Source organism: Alnus glutinosa, chromosome 5 (genome assembly GCF_958979055.1).
Source record: "Alnus glutinosa chromosome 5, dhAlnGlut1.1, whole genome shotgun sequence".
NCBI classification, from domain to species: Eukaryota; Viridiplantae; Streptophyta; class Magnoliopsida; order Fagales; family Betulaceae; genus Alnus; species Alnus glutinosa.
The window spans coordinates 14938022-14958505 of record NC_084890.1 but is presented as its reverse complement, the minus strand read 5'-3'; the positions used below and the strand labels follow the sequence as shown (position 1 = coordinate 14958505).

General features: G+C 36.4%; 1 protein-coding gene across 1 annotated transcript; it reads left to right on the top strand.

Annotated features, from left to right (window-relative positions):
• The first annotated feature begins 1360 nt into the window (after positions 1-1360).
• On the top strand, positions 1361-17632 carry LOC133869494 (probable arabinosyltransferase ARAD1). The gene is made up of 3 exons (XM_062306519.1): positions 1361-2238; positions 16349-16714; positions 17280-17632. Exons 1-3 carry the CDS (start codon positions 1480-1482, stop codon positions 17469-17471), a joined length of 1317 nt encoding a protein of 438 aa, XP_062162503.1. The 5' UTR covers positions 1361-1479; the 3' UTR covers positions 17472-17632.
• The last annotated feature ends 2852 nt before the right edge of the window (positions 17633-20484 follow it).

The following is a 20484-nucleotide window of genomic DNA, read 5'->3' as shown; positions in this document are numbered from 1 at the left end:
TGCCTTCCCTTTGAAATAGAAAAAAAAATGGTGATCTTAAAAATAAATAAAGATTTAACAATTGGTAGTGGGTAATGAAAAGATGAAGACTAATTATGATATTGATTTTTTATCCCAAATTTTTGTAAGAATTTCATCAAAAGAGAATAGAAGTGATATAAAAGAGTGGTTGAGAGAGGTAGCCCACCTCTAGACGTGAATGACTTCTTGATCGACTCCAGCTTGTTTCAGCTAGATGGAGCAGCCTCGTAGCTGATTTATTTCTTCCCTTTAGTGTATGAAACAATAGTTTATTTTGTCTTGTTTTATTTTGACTGTGGGATGGCAACTTTTACTTTCTTTTTTGCTGTGTTTGCAAATTTAGATGATTTTAATTGGGTTATGACATTTTCATTTATAATTTTTTTCTTTTTATAAAACTGAAATTTCGAGGACGAAATTTTTGTAAGGAGAGTATAATGTAATATCAAAAAAACAAAAAACATAACAAGTAACTAAATCTCATATATATATATATATATGAAAATCATCCTCATTTGTTGGGTTTAGGATTCTTGTACTAAACTAACATAGAGAGGCCCAAAATTCTTCAAATTATCTTACTACTATTAGATATGTTACCTGGACAAAGTAATATATTATTTTCATTCAAGTTGTTTATTAAACAAATCAAACTCGAATTGAACTTATACAAATCAAGCATAAACAACTCAATTAATTTATTGTCCTAATTTTTAAATGGAAAAAGCTTCGCTTTATATATATATATATATAGAGGCATTTTTATAATCATATCTTTATAGTTTAAAAATTTGTAATGTCATTATTCCATGTTTTAGTACCTTTTAATTATACCCTTACTGTTTGAGTTTTGGGTTAAAGTAAAAGGTAAACATGTGAAATATTTCTTATACTCATGTAAAACTTATAAAAATACAAAATTATTCTAATTAAACTAATAATATTTTTTTTTTTTAAATGAAACCCTCGGTTAAGTAACTCATTGATTTTTTTATTTTATTTTATTTTATTTTTAAACAAAGGTATTTTGGTGTTTTCCATTAAAATTTAATAAAAAGATTCTAATAAAATGGTATAATTAAAAAAAGCTAAAATATAAATTACCGACATTACAAATTCTTATAATTTATTGCAAAAGTTCGTACACTTTAAGGAAAGCAAAGTTCACATTTTGTTTTTTTGTTTAAAGGTAATTAACTACTTTTTTTTCTTTTTTGGGATGAATTAGGTACCTAACGTTTTCACAATCAAGCCAGACAACGAAGGACCTCCTTCTCAAGGGACCCAAATATTTTAAATACCTCCTCGAAATAAGAAGCAATCCACCTCCGTCTCTGTCCTTTCCACTGCACGTTGTGTACGTGGGCGCCACCGACACTATCCTCAGAGCCAGAACCACCATGCTCTTCAAAACCTTGCGGAAAATCCCAGAGTTGAGCAACATGTCATTACCAGAAGATGAACAAGGAGCGGAAGGCATGGCTACAGAACCAGAACATCACCGCCGTCCTCTTCTTCGTCCTCTTTATCTACGTCTTTTTCCACACTATTCCCTCGGCCTCAACCCCCTCGCACACCGTTTCCGTTCCCAGTAGCTCAAATCCCTCCCGCGTGAAAATTTACCTCTATCCTCTCCCGAGAAAGTTCACGAACGGCGTCGTCGAGCGCTACTGGAGGGCACGGGGGATCTTCGACGTGGCAAACCTCAAGTACCCGAGTCACCAACACTCTGCCGAGTGGCACTTGCTCCTGGACTTGACCAGAGATGAAAGAGACCGGGTCGGGTCACCTGTCATGCGGGTCTCGAATCCCGAAGAGGCGGATTTGTTTTACGTGCCGTTCTTCTCATCGTTGAGCTGGGTCGCGAGCAAGATCCGTTCTCTAAACGGGTCAGTTCGGTCCACGAAGCCGTGGGACGCGGAAGCTCAGGAGGAGTTGGTGGCATGGTTGGAGGAGAAGGAGCACTGGAGGAGGAGCCAGGGGAGGGACCATGTAGTGATGTGCCAGAACCCGAATGCGCTGTGGCGGGTGAAGGATCGGATCAAGAACGCAGTGTGGGTGGTGTCGGATTCCAGGCGGGTCAGACCGCACCACTTGTCGTTGGCCAAGGACGTGGTCGTGCCGTACTCGCATCGGGTTAGCACGTACCATGGAGGTATCGGTGTTGAGAAGCGGAAAACGTTGTTGTTCTTCGTGGGCAATCGGTATCGCCCAGGGGTAACTGTTTCTATTTAGTTTTTAATTTTTAATTTCTTTTTCATATTCTATTTAGTTAATTAATCTTATTGGTGTTTTTTGTTTTTATGATTATTGCATTGTTTTTAATTTATTGTTCATTAGATGTTTATTATTGTTTAATATGTGCTTTTATTTGATTCCTAGTTAGGGACCGGGAGAACAATGAAATGAATAGTAGGGTGTAAAGTCAGCTTGTAATCGGGTACCAATCGGTAAATGGCTAACCGGTCAATTAGTTTAGTATCCGGTTAAAAATAACCAGTAACTAACCCTACCAAAGCGTTTGCTGATTTTTAGAAAATATTGAAAGCAGTTTTAGAAAATATTGAAACCGGTTAAATATATTTATTTATTTAAATAAATTAAAATAGTAAAATTTAGAATTTTACACTTTTACTTTCATTCTAACTTAGGCCAACATATTGAGCTATAAAAGGTTGAAATGGTTTTTTAAAATCTAAAAAAAGTCTAAATTAAGCTCAAAAAGTATGCCCATTACCTAAATTAGACCCAAAAGACTCAATCTTTTAAAATTTTGGTTGCCAGTTCAGATAACTAGGTACTAACCGGTGACTGCCGGTTATTAAATAACCGGTTAACCGGCTACGCAGTTACTGGAGCCAGTTGTCGATTTTGGCCAACCGGCTACCCTAGTAACGGTTATCGATTTTAGCCAATAATCGGTAACCGTAACCGGGTTTTTGCCCCCTAATGAATAGTCTAATTCAGTTTATTTATTTGCTTAATTATTTCAGGATAAGAACTTTTGTTTTTAAGGTAACTAGGAGAAATCCTCTAATCACGTTCGAACACTAAAATTATAGGCCTGTTGATAAAATTTTGAAAAGTGTAAGTTTTTTGTTTCGAAAATAGTTTTAAAGAAAATGTGAGAATTGAGAATTGATTTGGTGGAGGTATATTTGAAAAATGTGTATGTGGTTTACAAAAGAAAAAAGAAAAGTTGTTTAGTAAAATTTTGAGAAGGGTTTTGGGTTTTGGAAAAACAATTAAAAAATACTTTTAGAAAATAAAAAAATTTAAAAAGTGCAAAAAATTGCAACTGCCACAGTGGTGGTGAAGCAGCTGCTGCCGGCTACAGATTTGGCGGCTATATTCAAGTCGCTTCGAAAAGTATTTGTTTTTAAAAGTGTTTTGGGTTTTTTTAAATATTTTTTGTAGTTTGCTTTGAAAAGTATGTTAGGTAAGACCATATCTAAATATCGGTTCGATTAACTAACATTTGAAAAGAGTTTTCAACATTTAAAAAGTGAAAAATATGAAGACTTCTAATTTTACCGTGTCTATGTTAATAATGTGTAACAAAATATCAAAGTGCGGAATTTAAATAAGATAGATATTTTGTTAACGAAGTGAAAACTCAATTAAGAGAAAAATTACTCCGGGACAGCCAAACCCAGGAATTCTAACATTCAGAAGACAAAGCTAGTAACAAAGTAGTAACACTCACATACCCCGATGCAACGATCGTACTTTGCACTCTAAGGTATACCTCTACACGAACGCTTCCCAATCAGGTCTCCTATCTGAAGGGGTCTTCAATAGATTCCTTTAACTTATGGCTTCTTCCTAAGCTAGACTTCACACAATCAAAATCACACACCGGGTAACTCTTAGAGAGCTAGCAAATTTACACAATTTCTACCTAAACACATACTCTAAGCTCTAGAGAATTCAATACCGAATTCTATGAATAATACGTGCCTAGATTCCTCTATTTATAGGCTTCAAAAGACCTAAATTGACACTAATTTGAATTTCTCGAGGCGGCGTCTGGACCGAGGCATAGAGCATCTGGACGGTGAATTGTGCAACCGCCTTTCTATAACGCGCTTCATGCGTTTCCTATCAAGGCGCATTTAGACAATGTTGCCCTAGCATCCGGACGATGTTGCCCTATCGTCCAGACGGCTGCAAGCTGTCTTCTCAATCCGTGTCTGTAAAGGAGTATGGATTCTTCTCGAACTTTGAAAAGCGTTTGAATGGTGTTGCCCTGACATCTAAACGGATGTACGCTGAGCTGTCAAAATCTTCTCGACACAAGAGGGCGTCCGGACGCTTCATTGGACCGTCTGAATGGGAACAAGGGATCTGACTTTTGCTGAGTTGGAAACTTCGCAGAATCTTCCTAGAACTCTGAAATTGCCTTCTTGAAGCTTGTGACACTGAAACTTGTCATAATAAGGCCATTTCCATATTATATTAGAGAAATAATCTCTGACTATTTAATGATTTTGAAATAATAGGGTATCCATGTTAAAACAGCAACATTACATGATAGTGATCTTCTCCCCCATTTTTTTTTTTTTTTATATGTTAAAAGAAAAAAAGACAGAAAAACAACAAAGACATGCTTATAGAGAAAAGAAATAACTTCTAATCCTAGGATGTAAGGTAAGAGCAGAGCTGACCTTAGGGAGAGAGGTTTGGAATTATCAAGACAAAAAAACAGCCGCTCGACGTGCTTTTTCTGTCATCCCCAATCAATACCTGTAAAAGTTTCTCAAGACAACAAGAGAAAATATGAGAATAGAATAACTGGTTCCTCAAAACAATGCGAGGCATGAATAAGATATGACATGATAATGCAATGCAAACGTACCTGACATGCACTAGGATTTAAGAACCAAAATCCTAGGCATTGTGAGACTGCACCTCTACTAGGCGAGTCCACTCCCCCTTAAGGGGTGACTGTTCTCATCCTTCCTTACCCATACCTTATATACCTGGAGAAATGCTAGACATCCAAACACTTTTTTTAAAAAAAAAAAAATTGGTTCCAACTTGATGTGTCACAATTCCATGAGATCTATCATTTTGAGAAATGTGCCACAATCTCTTAGGATTGTGACACATCAGGTTGGAACTAAATTTTGAAAAAAAGTGTTGGGATGTCAAACATTTCTCATTTACCTGAGAGGCAAGGTTGTAAGCCATGTCCAAATTGTTCAGTCTGACTAGGACACTCTTCATCATGTTGACAAGTTCTTCATAGATCAAATTCTTCTTAGGCTTGTGAGGCTTCACTCTGAAGCATTCAACCTTGGTATGACCATACTTACCACAATGACGGCATATGGGAGAACCCCTTTTAGAACATTGCCGTTTTTGCCGAAAAGCATGAAGAGGCATGGAAGGTTTAGAGCTAGACTTACCTATCTTTGGCTCTTGTTTCTTGATCCGAGGCTTCTGATGCCGGATCTGATGACAGTGTGGCCTAATGTGTCCTATGACACCACAATGATGGCAGGTAGGTTGACTTCGTTTGCTGAAATGCTTATTGACAGGCTCTGCAATTTTAAGGTTAGCATTCTTATACAAAACAAAGTTCTTAGCTTCTTGAGATAATTGTCTCCTATGGGGCTAGACATATTTATCAGAAGAAGCTTTCGCACTATTGTCCTTTTTAAGAGCAACCTGCTTACTCTAAGGCTTGTGGGATTTCAACGTATAACAATTTGGTCTAATATGACCAATCTTCTCACAATAAGGACAAATAGGAACAAACTTACCTTGTGTTCCTGATTCCTTGGACTTAGGCTTGACACCGTCAATTAAGCAAGAACTTTTAGAATTATCTAAACAAGTTGTATCTACTATCACAGGCTTAATAACAATAGAATCTAATTCAAAATTAGAAGCATGTGAAGTAGAAGCACTCAAATCATCAATAATTGAGTCAACCTTATTAGAATTATCTGTATGAATACAAAACAAGCTTTTTAAATTATCACTAGAGAATTTTTTTTAAGAGATCTTCAGATTCTTTTAATTTAGTCTTAAGTGTATTAATAGTGTTAAACAACATGATATTCTCAGATTTCAAAGAGTCAATCAAAGCATGTGATTCATACAATTTAATGATTAAAGACTCTTTTTCTTGCTTAACCTTTTTGAGCTCTTTATTGTAATTTTTAGAAATTTTACTCAATTTAAGAAAATCCTCAAGAAGCTCATTATCAGAATTCTCTTCAGATAACCTAGAAGAATTCATGATAAAAGAAATCAACAAAAATATGGATCATACTCAGGAAATTAATCCAAACACGAATGTACCCACTCTAATACCAATTGAAAAATATAAAGACTTCTAATTTTACAGTGTGTGTGTGAACAATGTGTAACAAAATATCAAAGTATGAAATTTAAATAAGACAGATATTTTGTTAACGAAGTGGAAACTCAAATAAGAGAAAAACCACTACAGGGTAGCCAAACCCAGGAATTTCACTATTCAAAAGACAAAGCTAGTAACAAAGCAGTAACACTCACATACCCGGATGCAGCGATCGTACCTTGCACTTTGACGTGTACCTATACACGAACGCTTCCCAACTAAATCTCTAACCTGAAGGGGTCTTCAATGGATTCCTTTAGCTTAGGGCTCCTCTCTAAGCTAGACTTCACATGATCAATATCACACACCTGGCAACTCTTAGAGAGCTAGTAGATTTACACAATTTCTACCTAAACATCATCTCTAAGCTCTAGAGAATTCAATACTGAATTCTGTGAATAATACATGCATATAGGCCTCTATTTATTGCCTTTAGAAGACCTAAATCAACATTGATTCAGATTTCTCTAAGCGGCGTCCGCACGGAGGCATAGAGCGTTCGGACGGTGAACTGTGCAACCGCCTTTCCATAATGCGCTTCACGCGTTTCCTTATCAAGGCCGCGTCCGAACGATGTTGTCCTAGCGTCCAGACGGTTGCAAGATGTCTTCCCAATCCTTGTCTGTAAAGGAGTCTGGATTCTTTTCAAACTTTGAAGAGCGTCTAGACGATGTTGCCCTGACATCTAGACGGATGCACGCTGAGAAGTCAGAATCTTCTCGACACAGGAAGGCGTCCAGATGCTTCACTGGACCGTCCTGTTAATAAAATATTGACTTTTAATTTAACCAAGTGCGTGTGTTTGTGTGCAAACAAATATCTTAAATGTGGAATTTAAATAAGACAAGATATTTGTTACGAAGTAGAAACTCTGCGCAGAGAAAAACCACTCTGGGGCAGCCAAACTTAGGAAATTCACTATAAAAAAACAAAGCTAGTTACAAGACACTCGTACTCACATACCCTTATACAGTAGTCATATTTTTAACTCTAACACAAAGCCCATCGTGAATGCTTCCCAACTAGACCTTCCACCTGAAAGGGTTTTTGATGAATTCCTTTACCTTAGGGTCAATCCCTAAGATAGACTTCACACGAACAGTTGAGCACACACCGACAATGGCTTGAGAGCTAGCGGATCTTCGATTCTCCCTAAACACCCTCTCAAAGTACTATAGAATTCACTGTCGAATTCTGTATCAAACACAAGCCTAGGGCCCTCTATTTATAGGCTTACAAGAAACCTAAAACTGCTGAGATTCGGGCTCTGGTTGGCGAGCGTCCGGACGGAAGTTAACCACATCCGGACGGTTTTCTACGATATCCTTTTAGAAACAGCATAATTCTATCTTTATCAGGTTCACGTCTAGACGGCTTGACCAAGCGTCCAGACAGTCTTCGCTAAAATCCTTTCTGCGTTCGAACGGAATTCTGGAATATTCTAAAATACTGGACATCGTCCTGACGGCTTGTAGAGACTTTCCAAATAGTGTCGACTTCTGAAATCCAACTCCTTGTTGAATACTGATTGACCTAGCGTCCGGACGGTGTTGCTCTGACGTCCGGACGTCTTTATCGTTATCTGCTGGACATTGAGGGGCGTTCGGACGCCTTCAAAGGCCCGTCCAGACGGTTGCACAGGAACCGGCTGTTTTGTCTTGGATTTTACAAGGACTTTTCATGGACATCTTCTAGAAACTTGTGACCATACACATGGCATGAAATGAGACACTGTCCATATTACTTGAAGATTCTGAATAGAACCGGTAATCCTGTTAAAACGCAACCGTTACATAAAGTGTTTTTGTCATCCATAATGTAGCCAACATAAATACTAACACATCCAACTGGGAACAAGGGATCCGACTTTTGCTGAGTTGAAAACTTCGCGGAATCTTCCTATAACTTTGAAATTGCCTTCTTAAAACTTGTGATAATGAAACTTATCATAATAAGGCCCTTTCCATGTTAGAGAAATAATCTCTGAATATTTAATGATTCTGAAATAATACGGTATCACTGTTAAGACAACAACATTACATGATAGTGATTTTGTCAACAGAATGCAACCAATAAAATTAACAAAAAGGGTTTTACAAAATTTTGCCAAGATTCTGTTGATCCCACTTAAACCTGATCACTTAAGTTGTCCTTCACCCAACCAATAAAAACTTGTTCGATTCAAAATGCTTCAATTTTTTTCCCTCTCTTTTTGAATAGTTTGGTTTGAATTCTATTCACTCGTGTAAATTTTTGAGGTAACACCTCGGTCTCATACTAGGAAGATGAGTAACCCACATAGAGTTAGTGGTTTATAAGAGACATTCATGGGTGCTAAGTTCAACATTACTTACTTACTATGTGAAACTGAGCTTTATAAGTGATTCAAGGGAAGCTTCAAATTGACTAATCCTTTTAGGGTGATAGCGTATACCTGGCTAGTGCTTTTCTCTGGGTTGTTACAAATAGTATCAAAGCCAAGCACCATGTCTCAGGTTCGAGTCATGGATTAGGCGACCTATGGAATAGAGTTAGCCGTTGTGGACATCGAATTTAGAAGCATGGTGGTATGTTACGATCATAAGCGTATTACATGGCTTAAGTGTAATCTTAACCATGTGTATATAATCTCTTGGGCACTCTTCCCTTACAAGTCAGTTGTTATGGGTGAGTTGAACCCAAGGTTTGCATAATTTGATATCAAAGTCAGGTTGTAATGCCATGTGGTACTGTTAGCACTGCATGACGTGGCCCTGACGAGGACGTCAGGGGTTTAAGGGAAGAGTTTGTAACACTTGGTTCCATATTGGGAAGATGAGTAGCCTACATAGAGAGAGTGGTCGATAAGAGACATTTATGGGTGCTAAATTCCACATTGCTTACTTACCAGGTGAAACTGGTTTTATAAATGATTCTAGGAAAGTTTCAAATTGACTACTCCTATTGGAGTGATAACGCAAATGTGATTAGCCCTTTTCCCTGAGTCGTTACAGTTAGAGTTGGCCAATCAGGGTGAATTAGGCTTACAAGTTGTGTTAGAGTATAACTTCATTTAATAAGGATTTTGATGAGTTTTTTTTTTATTATTATTATTCTAAAAAGTAGGTTTATCATTAATTAGATGTCATTTATCTTATCTTATTGTAAGTGTCTATTTTAAGACTCCAGAATATTAATAAAATTATTATGGAATTTCTATTTGATGACATATGTTGTTATGAGGCCTAGGATTCCTTTAAGAACCTACCATAAACTATGTATATACAATAACTGTACAACTCTATTCATACTTACATTTTATTGTTACATTGTTTTGTACAATCCAAAACTATGTATGGAGAGTGTCTCCTATGGGATTGTGGCACAAACCCATACTTTTGTGCCCTCCAATGAGAGAGTGACAAGTCAGCTTGGAACAACTTAAGAAAAATAAACAAAAACACCAGATTATTGCAAATGTGAAGAAATTTTTTGTCTTTTACTATAGCTGCCGCCTAAGCCATTGCACCGCCCAGCTCGGGCCACACCACCACCGCCTAGCCCCGACCACGCCGCCATAGTCCAGCTCCGACCACGCTACCATTGCCTAGCCCGACCACACTGCTGAGGAGGAAGGATCCTTGCACAAAAAGGATCCTTCAAGCGTAGGAAGTTCCTGCGCTTGATACTTCCTGTGCAGGAAAGGATCCCCTTCCAGCAGGAAAGGATCCTTGCTCCTCATTTTTTTTTCAAAAAATTTACGCCCATTAATTTAGGCAGGAAATGTGGCTACTGGCAAGTGATATACATAGAATATGGACTTCAACTCACCAACCTAAGAAAAATGTTCAAAATTGATTGGTACATTAAATCATAAACCATATTTTAAGAACTTACCGGTGGAGGAACAATGGCGGAACTAGTGGAGGAGTAGCGGTTGTTCTGTCGGAGTAGCGACATTCCGTGGCATTGATCCGGGCTAGGCGGTGGCAGCGAGGTCAGAGCTCGGAGATGGTAGCGTGGCCTGGGCTAGGTGGCATGGTGGCTCAGGCGGTACCGACAGTCAAAGATTTTTTTTGTGAAATAAACCTAAAACCACACGAGTGAAAGTAAAGAGTAAAATATTTTTTTTTTCTTCAAATTTGCAATAATCTGATGTTTTGGTTTTTTTTTTTTTTTTTTAAGTTGTTCCAAGCTGACTTGTCACTCTCTTATTGGAGGGCACAAAAGTATGGGTTTGTGCCACAACCCCATAGAAGTTATTCTCCTATCTATATACAATAGATACTACTACTACTAACACAACCCAAACCTGATTAATCCATCTGTTAAAGCTTTGTTTGAATTTTTAACCGTTTGGTCCACCTCAAGCTCTAAGAGTAGAAATCTAATCTGTTAGGCTCTCTTAAGTCTCTCGCCTCAATAACTATAAAATTTGTACAATTTTTCAAGTGGAATTTTGAGTCCACAGTTCAATATGTAAGTTCAATCAATCATGCTGTGCATACTTGAGCCTCTTTAAAAATTTTCCTCTTTCTTGTTAATGCAAGGAAAATCATTTTTACTAAATATAAAAAATGAGTGAGAAACTTTTATATTTTTATAAACTTCCCAAACATGAAAATATTGTAAACAAATACATTATATTGTTATTGAACTAGTCTTTTCTTTAACTTGTGCCAAACTTCCTACCCCGTTTAACTAAAGGTGTTGAATGTCCTCCCTCATTCAACCAAAAGGTCGAGCATGCCACTTTGCTCAACTAGGGCTTTGCATATTAACCGCATAAGAATTAGGTTTGTTGAGTACACCACCATGTTCAACTCTGGGCAACAAATGATTAACCCCAATTGGGTACGTTGAGCGTATTTGTGATGCCCTGTATAAAAAGCAACGTTTTTACAAATTTAAGATAAGAAAGATTAACCCTTTAATTCATTTCACAAAAATTTATACAAAAGTGCTTTTATTTATTTTGAGTCCCTCCGAACATTCTCCTTGTTTCTTGGAATAAACCCTTGTAACGCCTCGAATTTTGAACAAGCAAAACCGGAAGCGAAAACCTCTGAATTCCACATAATGCTACTACATTAGAGATATAACCTCCCAATGATTTTTTTTTTTTATTTTTTATTTTTTTAACACTAGGAATGAACTATATAACACTTGTGACCTGACTAAATTACTTCATAATTATATAAACAAAAAGCATTTGTTTTAATAAACAAGACATAGAAGATGTACCAAATATGTGCCACAGATCACCAAATACACACATAATTAAACATTGTCAATAATACACATTAAAAGCAAACACATAAAAACAAACATAAAGATAAGCCTTGCTCTCCCAGAGTCAAGTGTTAAGATCCGTACAAATGGTTCAAAAACCATAAAAACTGGCAAAAGTATATTTGCCTTCAATCTCAATTCCTGCATCATGATCTATATAAAGATGACATTATCATATTTACGTAACAAACAAGTGAGTCCCCCGGTTCCCATAAAATAAAGATAAAACATAGAAAAGCGATAATGGAAGAAATAGTAGAATAGATAATGAATGTGTTGAGTATGCAGCATTGTGACTGATTAGTTTGTGTTTTATTATAATCTTTCTCCAGACCTCTCGTTCATAAGCTAAATACCAACCCGTCTTTAGCATCCATTATGTCCCTCCCACTTATAAAGTTGACCTATTTTTAGGCTAGTAGCTTGCAACATTCCAATTTACTGGTAGCACATAGTTCCCCAGTTTGTTTATTTTTATTAGTCAGTACTGATTGCACACAGCCTCCCCAACTCTTTTATTAACATATTCTTTATTATTGTAGCAGAATATGTATTTCAAGTAGATGATGAATAAATCGACAAACAATTATAGTAATGAAACACGGAGTTATTTCTCAGTAAGTACTTCCATACTTACTGTTCACATTTTATAAACCATGGTAAAATAACACAACCAACAATATAGTTATTAAAACCATTATCATGACTTAGTAAGTACATCCATACTTAGGACTGAGCAAAAACCACACATCCCCTCATCGACCCGCATGAACCGCACTGCCCCTCATCGCCCCTACCGGTTTTTATGTTGATATTTGCGGGCACGGGTTAGATTTTTGCCAAACCGTGCGGGGAAGGGAGGGGCACGGGTTTAGGATTTTTTCAACACCGGATCCTCACACTGCCCCACACCGCATTGCATAAACCTAAAACACCTAAAAATAAAAAACCCTAACCCCCTTGTCCGGCGACTCTGGCTGTCCCTCACGAGTCACCCTTTCTTCATCTTCATTAGTAATACTAGCTTTGGATTCTTTGGCTCTAAGGAGGACTGGAGGAGGATAGGCCTGGACAACGGCTGAGATTTGCGAAGAGATCAAAAGAAGATGAAACCTGAAAGTTTGAAACGATGAAAGTGAAACACATTGAAACCTGAAACTTTGAAAGGAAAAGAAAGAGACGAAGCCACGTGGGTAATCTAAAGGCTGAGATACATTTTCTCAACAAAAAAAAACGAAGGTTGAGATACATTTCAAAGTGTTTTACAAGCAGGCTACAACTGTTAACAACTCACCCATTCCAAACGATGCATTTGGTCGTTTGATAAATCATTAAATCAGGCCGTATATTGATACGGTGTGTTTAGGAAAGGGTGGAAATAAATAAGTAAAGAACAAATTGAGAAAAACTCCCACGGGCCACGCATACGGTGTGTTTAGGCTGGCTCTTGGTCTCTCCCTAGAATCTTCTTTTATTTTCCTCATCTTCTTAGTCCATCTCTCTATAGACATTGGCTCTTGGTCTTTCTCACTCACTCCTCCACTTCTTCTTCTTCTTCTTCTTCTTCTTCTTCTTCTGGTTCTTCAGTTATTCTAGGGTTTACGGAATGGCGACCATGGAGAGCGACGGGCATGGCATCACCTTTCCGACTAGTCGATTGCGATTGCGTCCTCCGTTCCTTGTCGGACCATAGGTTGCTGTTTCTTTGTTGCTTAAATTTCTCTATGTTTTGTTTGGTTCATGAGAAAATTGTTGATTTGTTTGGTTGCTTGCTTGTTTCTGAGAAAACCTACCCCACCTCGTACAACCCGCACCCCCCGCCCCGCATCACCCCGCACCGCACGAATCTTCATTTTCTGTGTTGTTTACAAGTCCATTTTAAGGAACCCGCAGGGGTGCAGGGCGGGGCCAAAAAGGGGGGAAAACCGCCTTCCCCCACCCCCTTCGCCCCATGCTCACCCCTATCCATACTTACTCTTTTCTCAGATGAAGTCCCCGACTTCAATACTGCAAACATTCTATAGACACAATATTTCATAAATCTGTAGAATCATCAAACAATATAGTCAAACATCAAATAGAATATTTTTCAGAGACCCTCATTTCTTTATTTGTATTTACCATCATTTTTTACTCACTCTATTTATAACTACCTCATCTATTTGTCTTTACTTCATTTGTCCATAGTCCATAACATCAGTTTGTCTATAAGTTCTTCATTTGTCAACTATCTCATTAGTTCATTCTATCCATTACCTTTTTAGTCATTCTGAGACATTCTTTAAGATAACCTTAAAACTTGGGCTCATAATTAGTGACAAGGCTAAGACAAATAGCACCAAATATGAATATTTAGGATTAAGATATACCTTAAGGATATATATATATATATATATATATATATATATATATATATATATATATATATATATATAAGTAAGAAAGATTTATTATTAAAAAGCATAAGGGGCCCTTAAGTACACAGGAAGTATACATAGAAGCAGCCAAAGCATACCATAAAAAGAAAAAACAAACCCTCAAAAAAACCAAAAATACTCAAACTCGAACCCTCAAGAAGTGATCCCCGCTACCGCATGTGAGCCTTCCTTTTCCTAGGCCGAGAGGATGCACTTGCATCGCCGTAGTTGATGGAGCTTACCAAATTCATGATCTCCCTCCTGCCTTTGGACTTTGAGCGTGCAATCTTAGTGACCGGGAAAAAGTCCTCTTCAATGGCATCCATAAATGCCAAGGACGGATCCTCCCCCTCAACACTATCCATCTCCCAATCCAAAGGGTACGTATAATCACCAGCCTTCCCATCCCAAATCTCGTCATCTTGCTCCCATACAACTATCTCCCATTACAGATCAAACCCAACTGGCCACTCCTGTGATTGGGACAAACCATTTGCTCTAACTACATTGCCCTCCCGGAGCGAAGATGCCACGACCGACTCTACAAGTGAGGAATGAGGAGTTGAGACTTTCACAGCCGGGCTCGGGTTGAGAAACCCCCTACAAAGAAAATCCTTCTTCACAGAAGATATACAACTGTGTGGTACCAAACACCTGGGTTTATCGTACAGAAGATATACAACTATTTTAAGATGGAGCTATGGAACCTAACTTACACCGACTCTCGAGGAACAAGCAATATACGATTGAGCATCTTTAATTATGTAGAAAACATTACCTAGCTTGGGAAATGTCCTTGATATCAAGATCGAGAATTCCTAGGACCTTGAGGACAAGGTCCATCCAAAGGGGTGAGGAATGTTACGGATGGAGTTAAGGCTAGTAAGCTTTGAAGTTGTGTTAGAGTAGAATTTCATTTAATAAGGATTCATGGGTATTTTCAGATTAGTTTTATCACTTTAGAATTTAGATGAGCTTTATCATTATTATTTTAAAAGTACCTTTGTCATTAGTTGGGTGTCATTTATCTTATCTCATTGTAAGTTTTTATTTAAAGACTCCAAAATGTTAATAAAATTATGTTGGGATTTCGATTTGACATTAACATATGTTGTTAGGAATCTCAGTTTTCCTATAAGAACTTATCCTAAACTATCTTGTTACACTTTTAGAAATTAGAGCACGTAAAAATCTCATACTTATCCTTAACCCCGGCCCCCTCTCTCTCTCATGTATGCTAGCTCTGTGCCGCGTTACCTTTTTTTTAGACCATAGGCAACCTAATATTTCACCTATTCTTCTTGTTGTTTAAAGGCATTACTATGTGAGGTGTGAAAGCCTGGTGGGACTTGGTCTTGAGATTTTTGTTATGAAGCTCACCAAGGAAGTCAACAGAACATATATAAGCCAATACCACTATGTACTGTTCATCAGAGTTACTGCTACGTTTCCTTTGGTATGAGTAATATGGTTAGAGAAATGCTACGTGTACTTCTAAGTACTTGCTTTGATGTGGTAGTGAAAATCACCATTGATGTGAAATATAGAAATTTACCCGTCCCAAATTTAATGGTGTTTTTCACTATCACATTAAAGATCGAGTAAACACTTGAATATACATACATATATATATGTATGTATGTATATATATATATATACATGTATATATATATATATATATACATGTATATATATATATATATATACATGTATATATATATATATATATATACATGTACATATATATATATGTACATATACATATGTACATATATATATATGTACATATATATATATATGTATATATATATATATATGTATATATATATATATGTACATATATATATATATATATAAATATATATATGTACAGATATGTATATATATATATATATATGTATATATTATACATATATATATATATATATACATATCTGTACATATATATATATATATATATATATCTATGTATGTGTGTAGCATGTCTCATATGGTTATAGGTCGAAATGACACCTATACCTTATTAACCGACAACTTTTTGGTTCTAGCTCTAGCTTTCTTTGGCTAACGGTCTTGTGCTGTTCATCGATTGCAGATCATCACTTGTTAAACTTAAGTAATAGCTTGGTTGTCAAGCCTTAGTGTTTACGAGCCATTTGACTCTGAGTTATAGTTTGTTAAGTGCAGATGTTTTGTTTTAAAAGCAGTGTTGTCTTGACTAAGATTTGTACTCTAGTGGTCTTAGCAAATGACTTTGTGTTTATAGGTAGGCAAAGTCCGTGAGTTGCTTTTTCAAACACTTGAAAATGAAGAAGATGTCATAATAAAGTATGGAGCACCATCACGAAATAATCAGCTTTTAGCTTCACAAGGGATGCACTCATCCAAGTTCTGCTTACATCCTGCTGGTTCAACGCCGGCATCATGTCGACTTTTTGATGCTATACATAGCTTGTGTATCCCAGTAATAGTCAGTGACAATATTGAATTGCCCTTTGAAGATGTCATTGACTACAGAAAGATTGCAATATTTGTACAATCCACCTACGCTGTAAAGCAGGGATTTTTAGTTATGATGTTGAGAAATGTAACCACCGAGAGGATTCTGGAGTACCAGCGGGAGCTGAAGTTGGTAAGTTCTATTTTGCATAGTTTTCCAAAACTTACTTCAAGATAATTAAGGATACTTAAATACTTTAGCAACTATATTTCTCCATGAAAATTCACAAGATACAAGAATGCGATTTGTAGGAAAATAAATATTCTAGCCAATACAAATTTTATCATTTGATAACAACAAGATTAAAGAACAAGAAGAAGACTACAATTGACCAATCTGATTTTCACATGTAATATATTCTCTAAGATTTACATAAGTAACTGGCTAAATGATCCTATGAAATAAGCAATGTCTCTAGCGTAGTCATGAATTTTCGGAAGCTTCTTACGTTCCCCCTCCCTCTGTCCATCCTCCTTTTTCTTTTGTGTTGAAACCTCCATAGCTAGAGCCTACATGTTCTTTATGCATTGAAATTTTCCATTTTAGGTTTCCTAAATTCAAATGGGAGAGATTTGTTAGTTTATTCACTAACTTATTTATTTATTTTTAATAATGTATAATGATATAGTGATTAGAGTGCACAATTTACAACACTTGCCTTAGGTTAGTTCTTCTCAATGTTGTTAATGTGATTCAGGTGAGACGATACTTTGACTATAAAGATCGAAATGGACCAGTAAATGAAATTTGGCGCCAAGTATTGCAGAAGCTTCCATTGATTAAACTGATGATAAATCGTGACAAAAGGCTTGCCATGATGCATGTGATTGAACCAGACTACTCTTGTATCTGTTCAAACAAAACTGGGGTTACTATGGCCACCGTATGATGCCATCTTTGACAATCATTCAAAAACTTCATACCTGCGTAGTATCGGTGTATTTTATTTATTTTTATTTATTTACATTACTGAAGTGGATGGCTTTACTTTCTTTCTTATGTAGAAAAACGATGAATGTCCACTATATAATATATACTTTTTCCTTTGAAGCTGGAGGTGCATGTGAAATTGTAATTGCTTCCATTGACGGGATTTTACATCTTTGGGTTTCCTTCCGCACGCTTTTCTTTATGTGGATATGTTTTCATTCACTTCTCTCTCTCTCTTTCTCTCTCTTTGTGTGGGGGGTTTCTTTTTTTCCTCACTAAAACTATGATATAACATATCAGAACAACATTTAACATTGAATCTTAAGCTAATGAGTATGGCACTAGCTAATGTCCACTATATAATATATACTTTTTCCTCTGAGGCTGGAGGTACATGTGAAATTGTGATCGCTTCCATTGACGGGCTTTTACATCTTTTGGTTTCCTTCCACATGCTATTCTTTCTGTGGATCTGTTTTCCTTCACTTTCTCTCATCTCTTTTCTTTCTGTGGATCTGTTTTCCTTCTCTCTCTCTCTCTCTCTCTCTCTCTTGGGTTTCTTTTTTTCCTTAGGAAAAGTATGATATAACATATTAGAACAACACTTAACCTTGAAGCTTAAGCTAATAAGCATGGACCTAATTTTCTTATATTAACTGCTCACACATGATGTCTTTTCAATATGATGATTTTTTTTCACACAACGTTTACCAACAATCTTGTCCCTCACATGTTCAAAAGACTTCCCAAAATTGTTTATCTCCTCGACAATGGTATTGGAACTCATGGTTGGGCAAGGTTAGTGTTGAACTTAGCGTATGTATGTTGTAGACTCCTACGAGATCCTTGATATTCATTTATGACATCTTTCCACATGCTTTTGTTTCGGTGGTTACGTTTCCCTTCATTTCTTTCTTTCTCTCTCTTTCTTAAGGAGATAAATATATTAGAAGATTTTTTCAGTGAGTCTATGATATAACATATTAGAATAACACTCAACATGCTAATGTGTATGGATTAAATTTTTTATGTTAACCACTCACACTTATGAGATATTTCCAATACGAGACTTAATTCTTATTCATACATATGTTTATCAATACTCTTCCCCCTCGCATGTTCAAAAGACTTTCCAAAGTTTTTTTTTATCTCCTCAACAATGGTATCAAAATTGATGGTTATGCAGAGTTAGGTTAGTGTTGAACATAGCCTTTGTATAGTAGACTTTGGATTGAGTGGTATTCCAATGTGTTACATTTTGGTCTCACTAAAGACTTTAAGTTGTTTGTCCCCTAAACTCTCTCTCTCTCTCCCCCATTTTCATATATACTTTCTTCTAACTTTGTCAATAACAAATTTAATGCCTGAAAAGTTGACAGTTTGTAATTGAATATAAATGGTAGAGACTAAAAGGATCACATTCATACTAATTCTTTTACTTTTTTTTTTTTCTTTTTTTTTGATGAATCACTTTGTATTAACAAAGAAACAAAGAAATACTATACTCTCCAGCAACCAAGCTGAAACAGCAGATGCTATGACAAAACATCTAACATCAAAACAATCTATACCCCAATTACTACGAATCTCTACATTCACATAATTCTTTTTAAATTTCTCCTTCTGTAACACCCAGTATTTTAAGATATTAAATAAAATATCTTAAAATATGATTTAAGACCTAATAATAAGGCAAAAGAATAAATATGAATATTTATGGAAAAAAAAAATTCATTTATCTTAAGCGTTTATAGTTTCAGTTTAATAAAAGTTCAAATAGACCTTAAACTTTGGAATAATGAAAATAGGGTCAAACAAACTCCCTTTTGGTCGATTCAAAAGCCAAAACGCTCGTCTCGAAGCCCTTTAGCTACCCTCCGAATTTGATAATTTTTGGACTCTGTTTAGGCTACAAAAGCACCCACGAAAAATACTATCTCTGATTTAGACAAAATTTAGCATAAATAATTTGTGGGCCCACTTTATTTATATAAAAACCCAACCCAGCCTCCATACACGTTGATACTGTCCAGGTTAATTACGAAGAGAATCAAGGCAATTAGTTAGAATCAAACTACTCATCTGTGAGAGATAGAAACTAATCATGATATTCTGAGAATCTCGACGACTTTGAGATCCTCGGGTCATCTTACTCAGCACATCTACCATCTGTAGACTTCCCCAACCGTCGATCAAATGCAACCAAGACAGATCCTAACCATTGAAGCTACTATAAAAGGAGAGCAGCCCCCGTCATTCTTCACGCATCACTCTTCTTCTCCCTTCTCCAGTTGTTTCTTTCATGGCAGCAAAAGGAAAAGTCCTCTCCTCCCCTGTGTTTCCACGACCAGCAGCAACTCCCTCATCTTTCTTTTGGAAGCAAAGTAACAACAGCTCATCTCCCTTTTAAACCAATAAACAGCAAGAAGAGAACTCACAAACTCTTCTCTTGCTCCCTTTGTCTTTCTCCCAGAAACCAGAAAATCTCTCCATCTCCCTTCAGCTTAGAAACAGAAAAGAAGGAGAGGAAAAGTTCTCTCTTCTCTGGGGTCCTAGGCTAAAAGAAAAGGAACATCAAAACAAGAAGAAAGGAGGAAGCTCTCTCTGTAAGTCTTCTCTCACTCTAAAAAACTCTCTATTTGAACTCTCTTCTCTTCCACTCTCTTGGGTTTACTTGAAAAAAAGAAAAGGAAAAGTAAAAGAGAAAAACGAAGAAGAAAGAGGGTGATAAGGAAAAGAAAAGATAAGAAAAAGGAGAAAGAAAGAAGAGTTTTCTAGAAGCTAGGTGGGTCTCTAGGTCAACATTAGAAAAGGAACAAAAAGTAACGAAAAAGAAAAGAGAAAAATATAAAAGAAAAGGGGTGCAGTGATTCGGCCTCTTTTTATGAATTTTGGTAAGTTTTAATTAAGTTTGGTCTTATGCTTTATAAATGTTTTGATTTATGAGTTACTGGACTATTTATAAGTAAAAT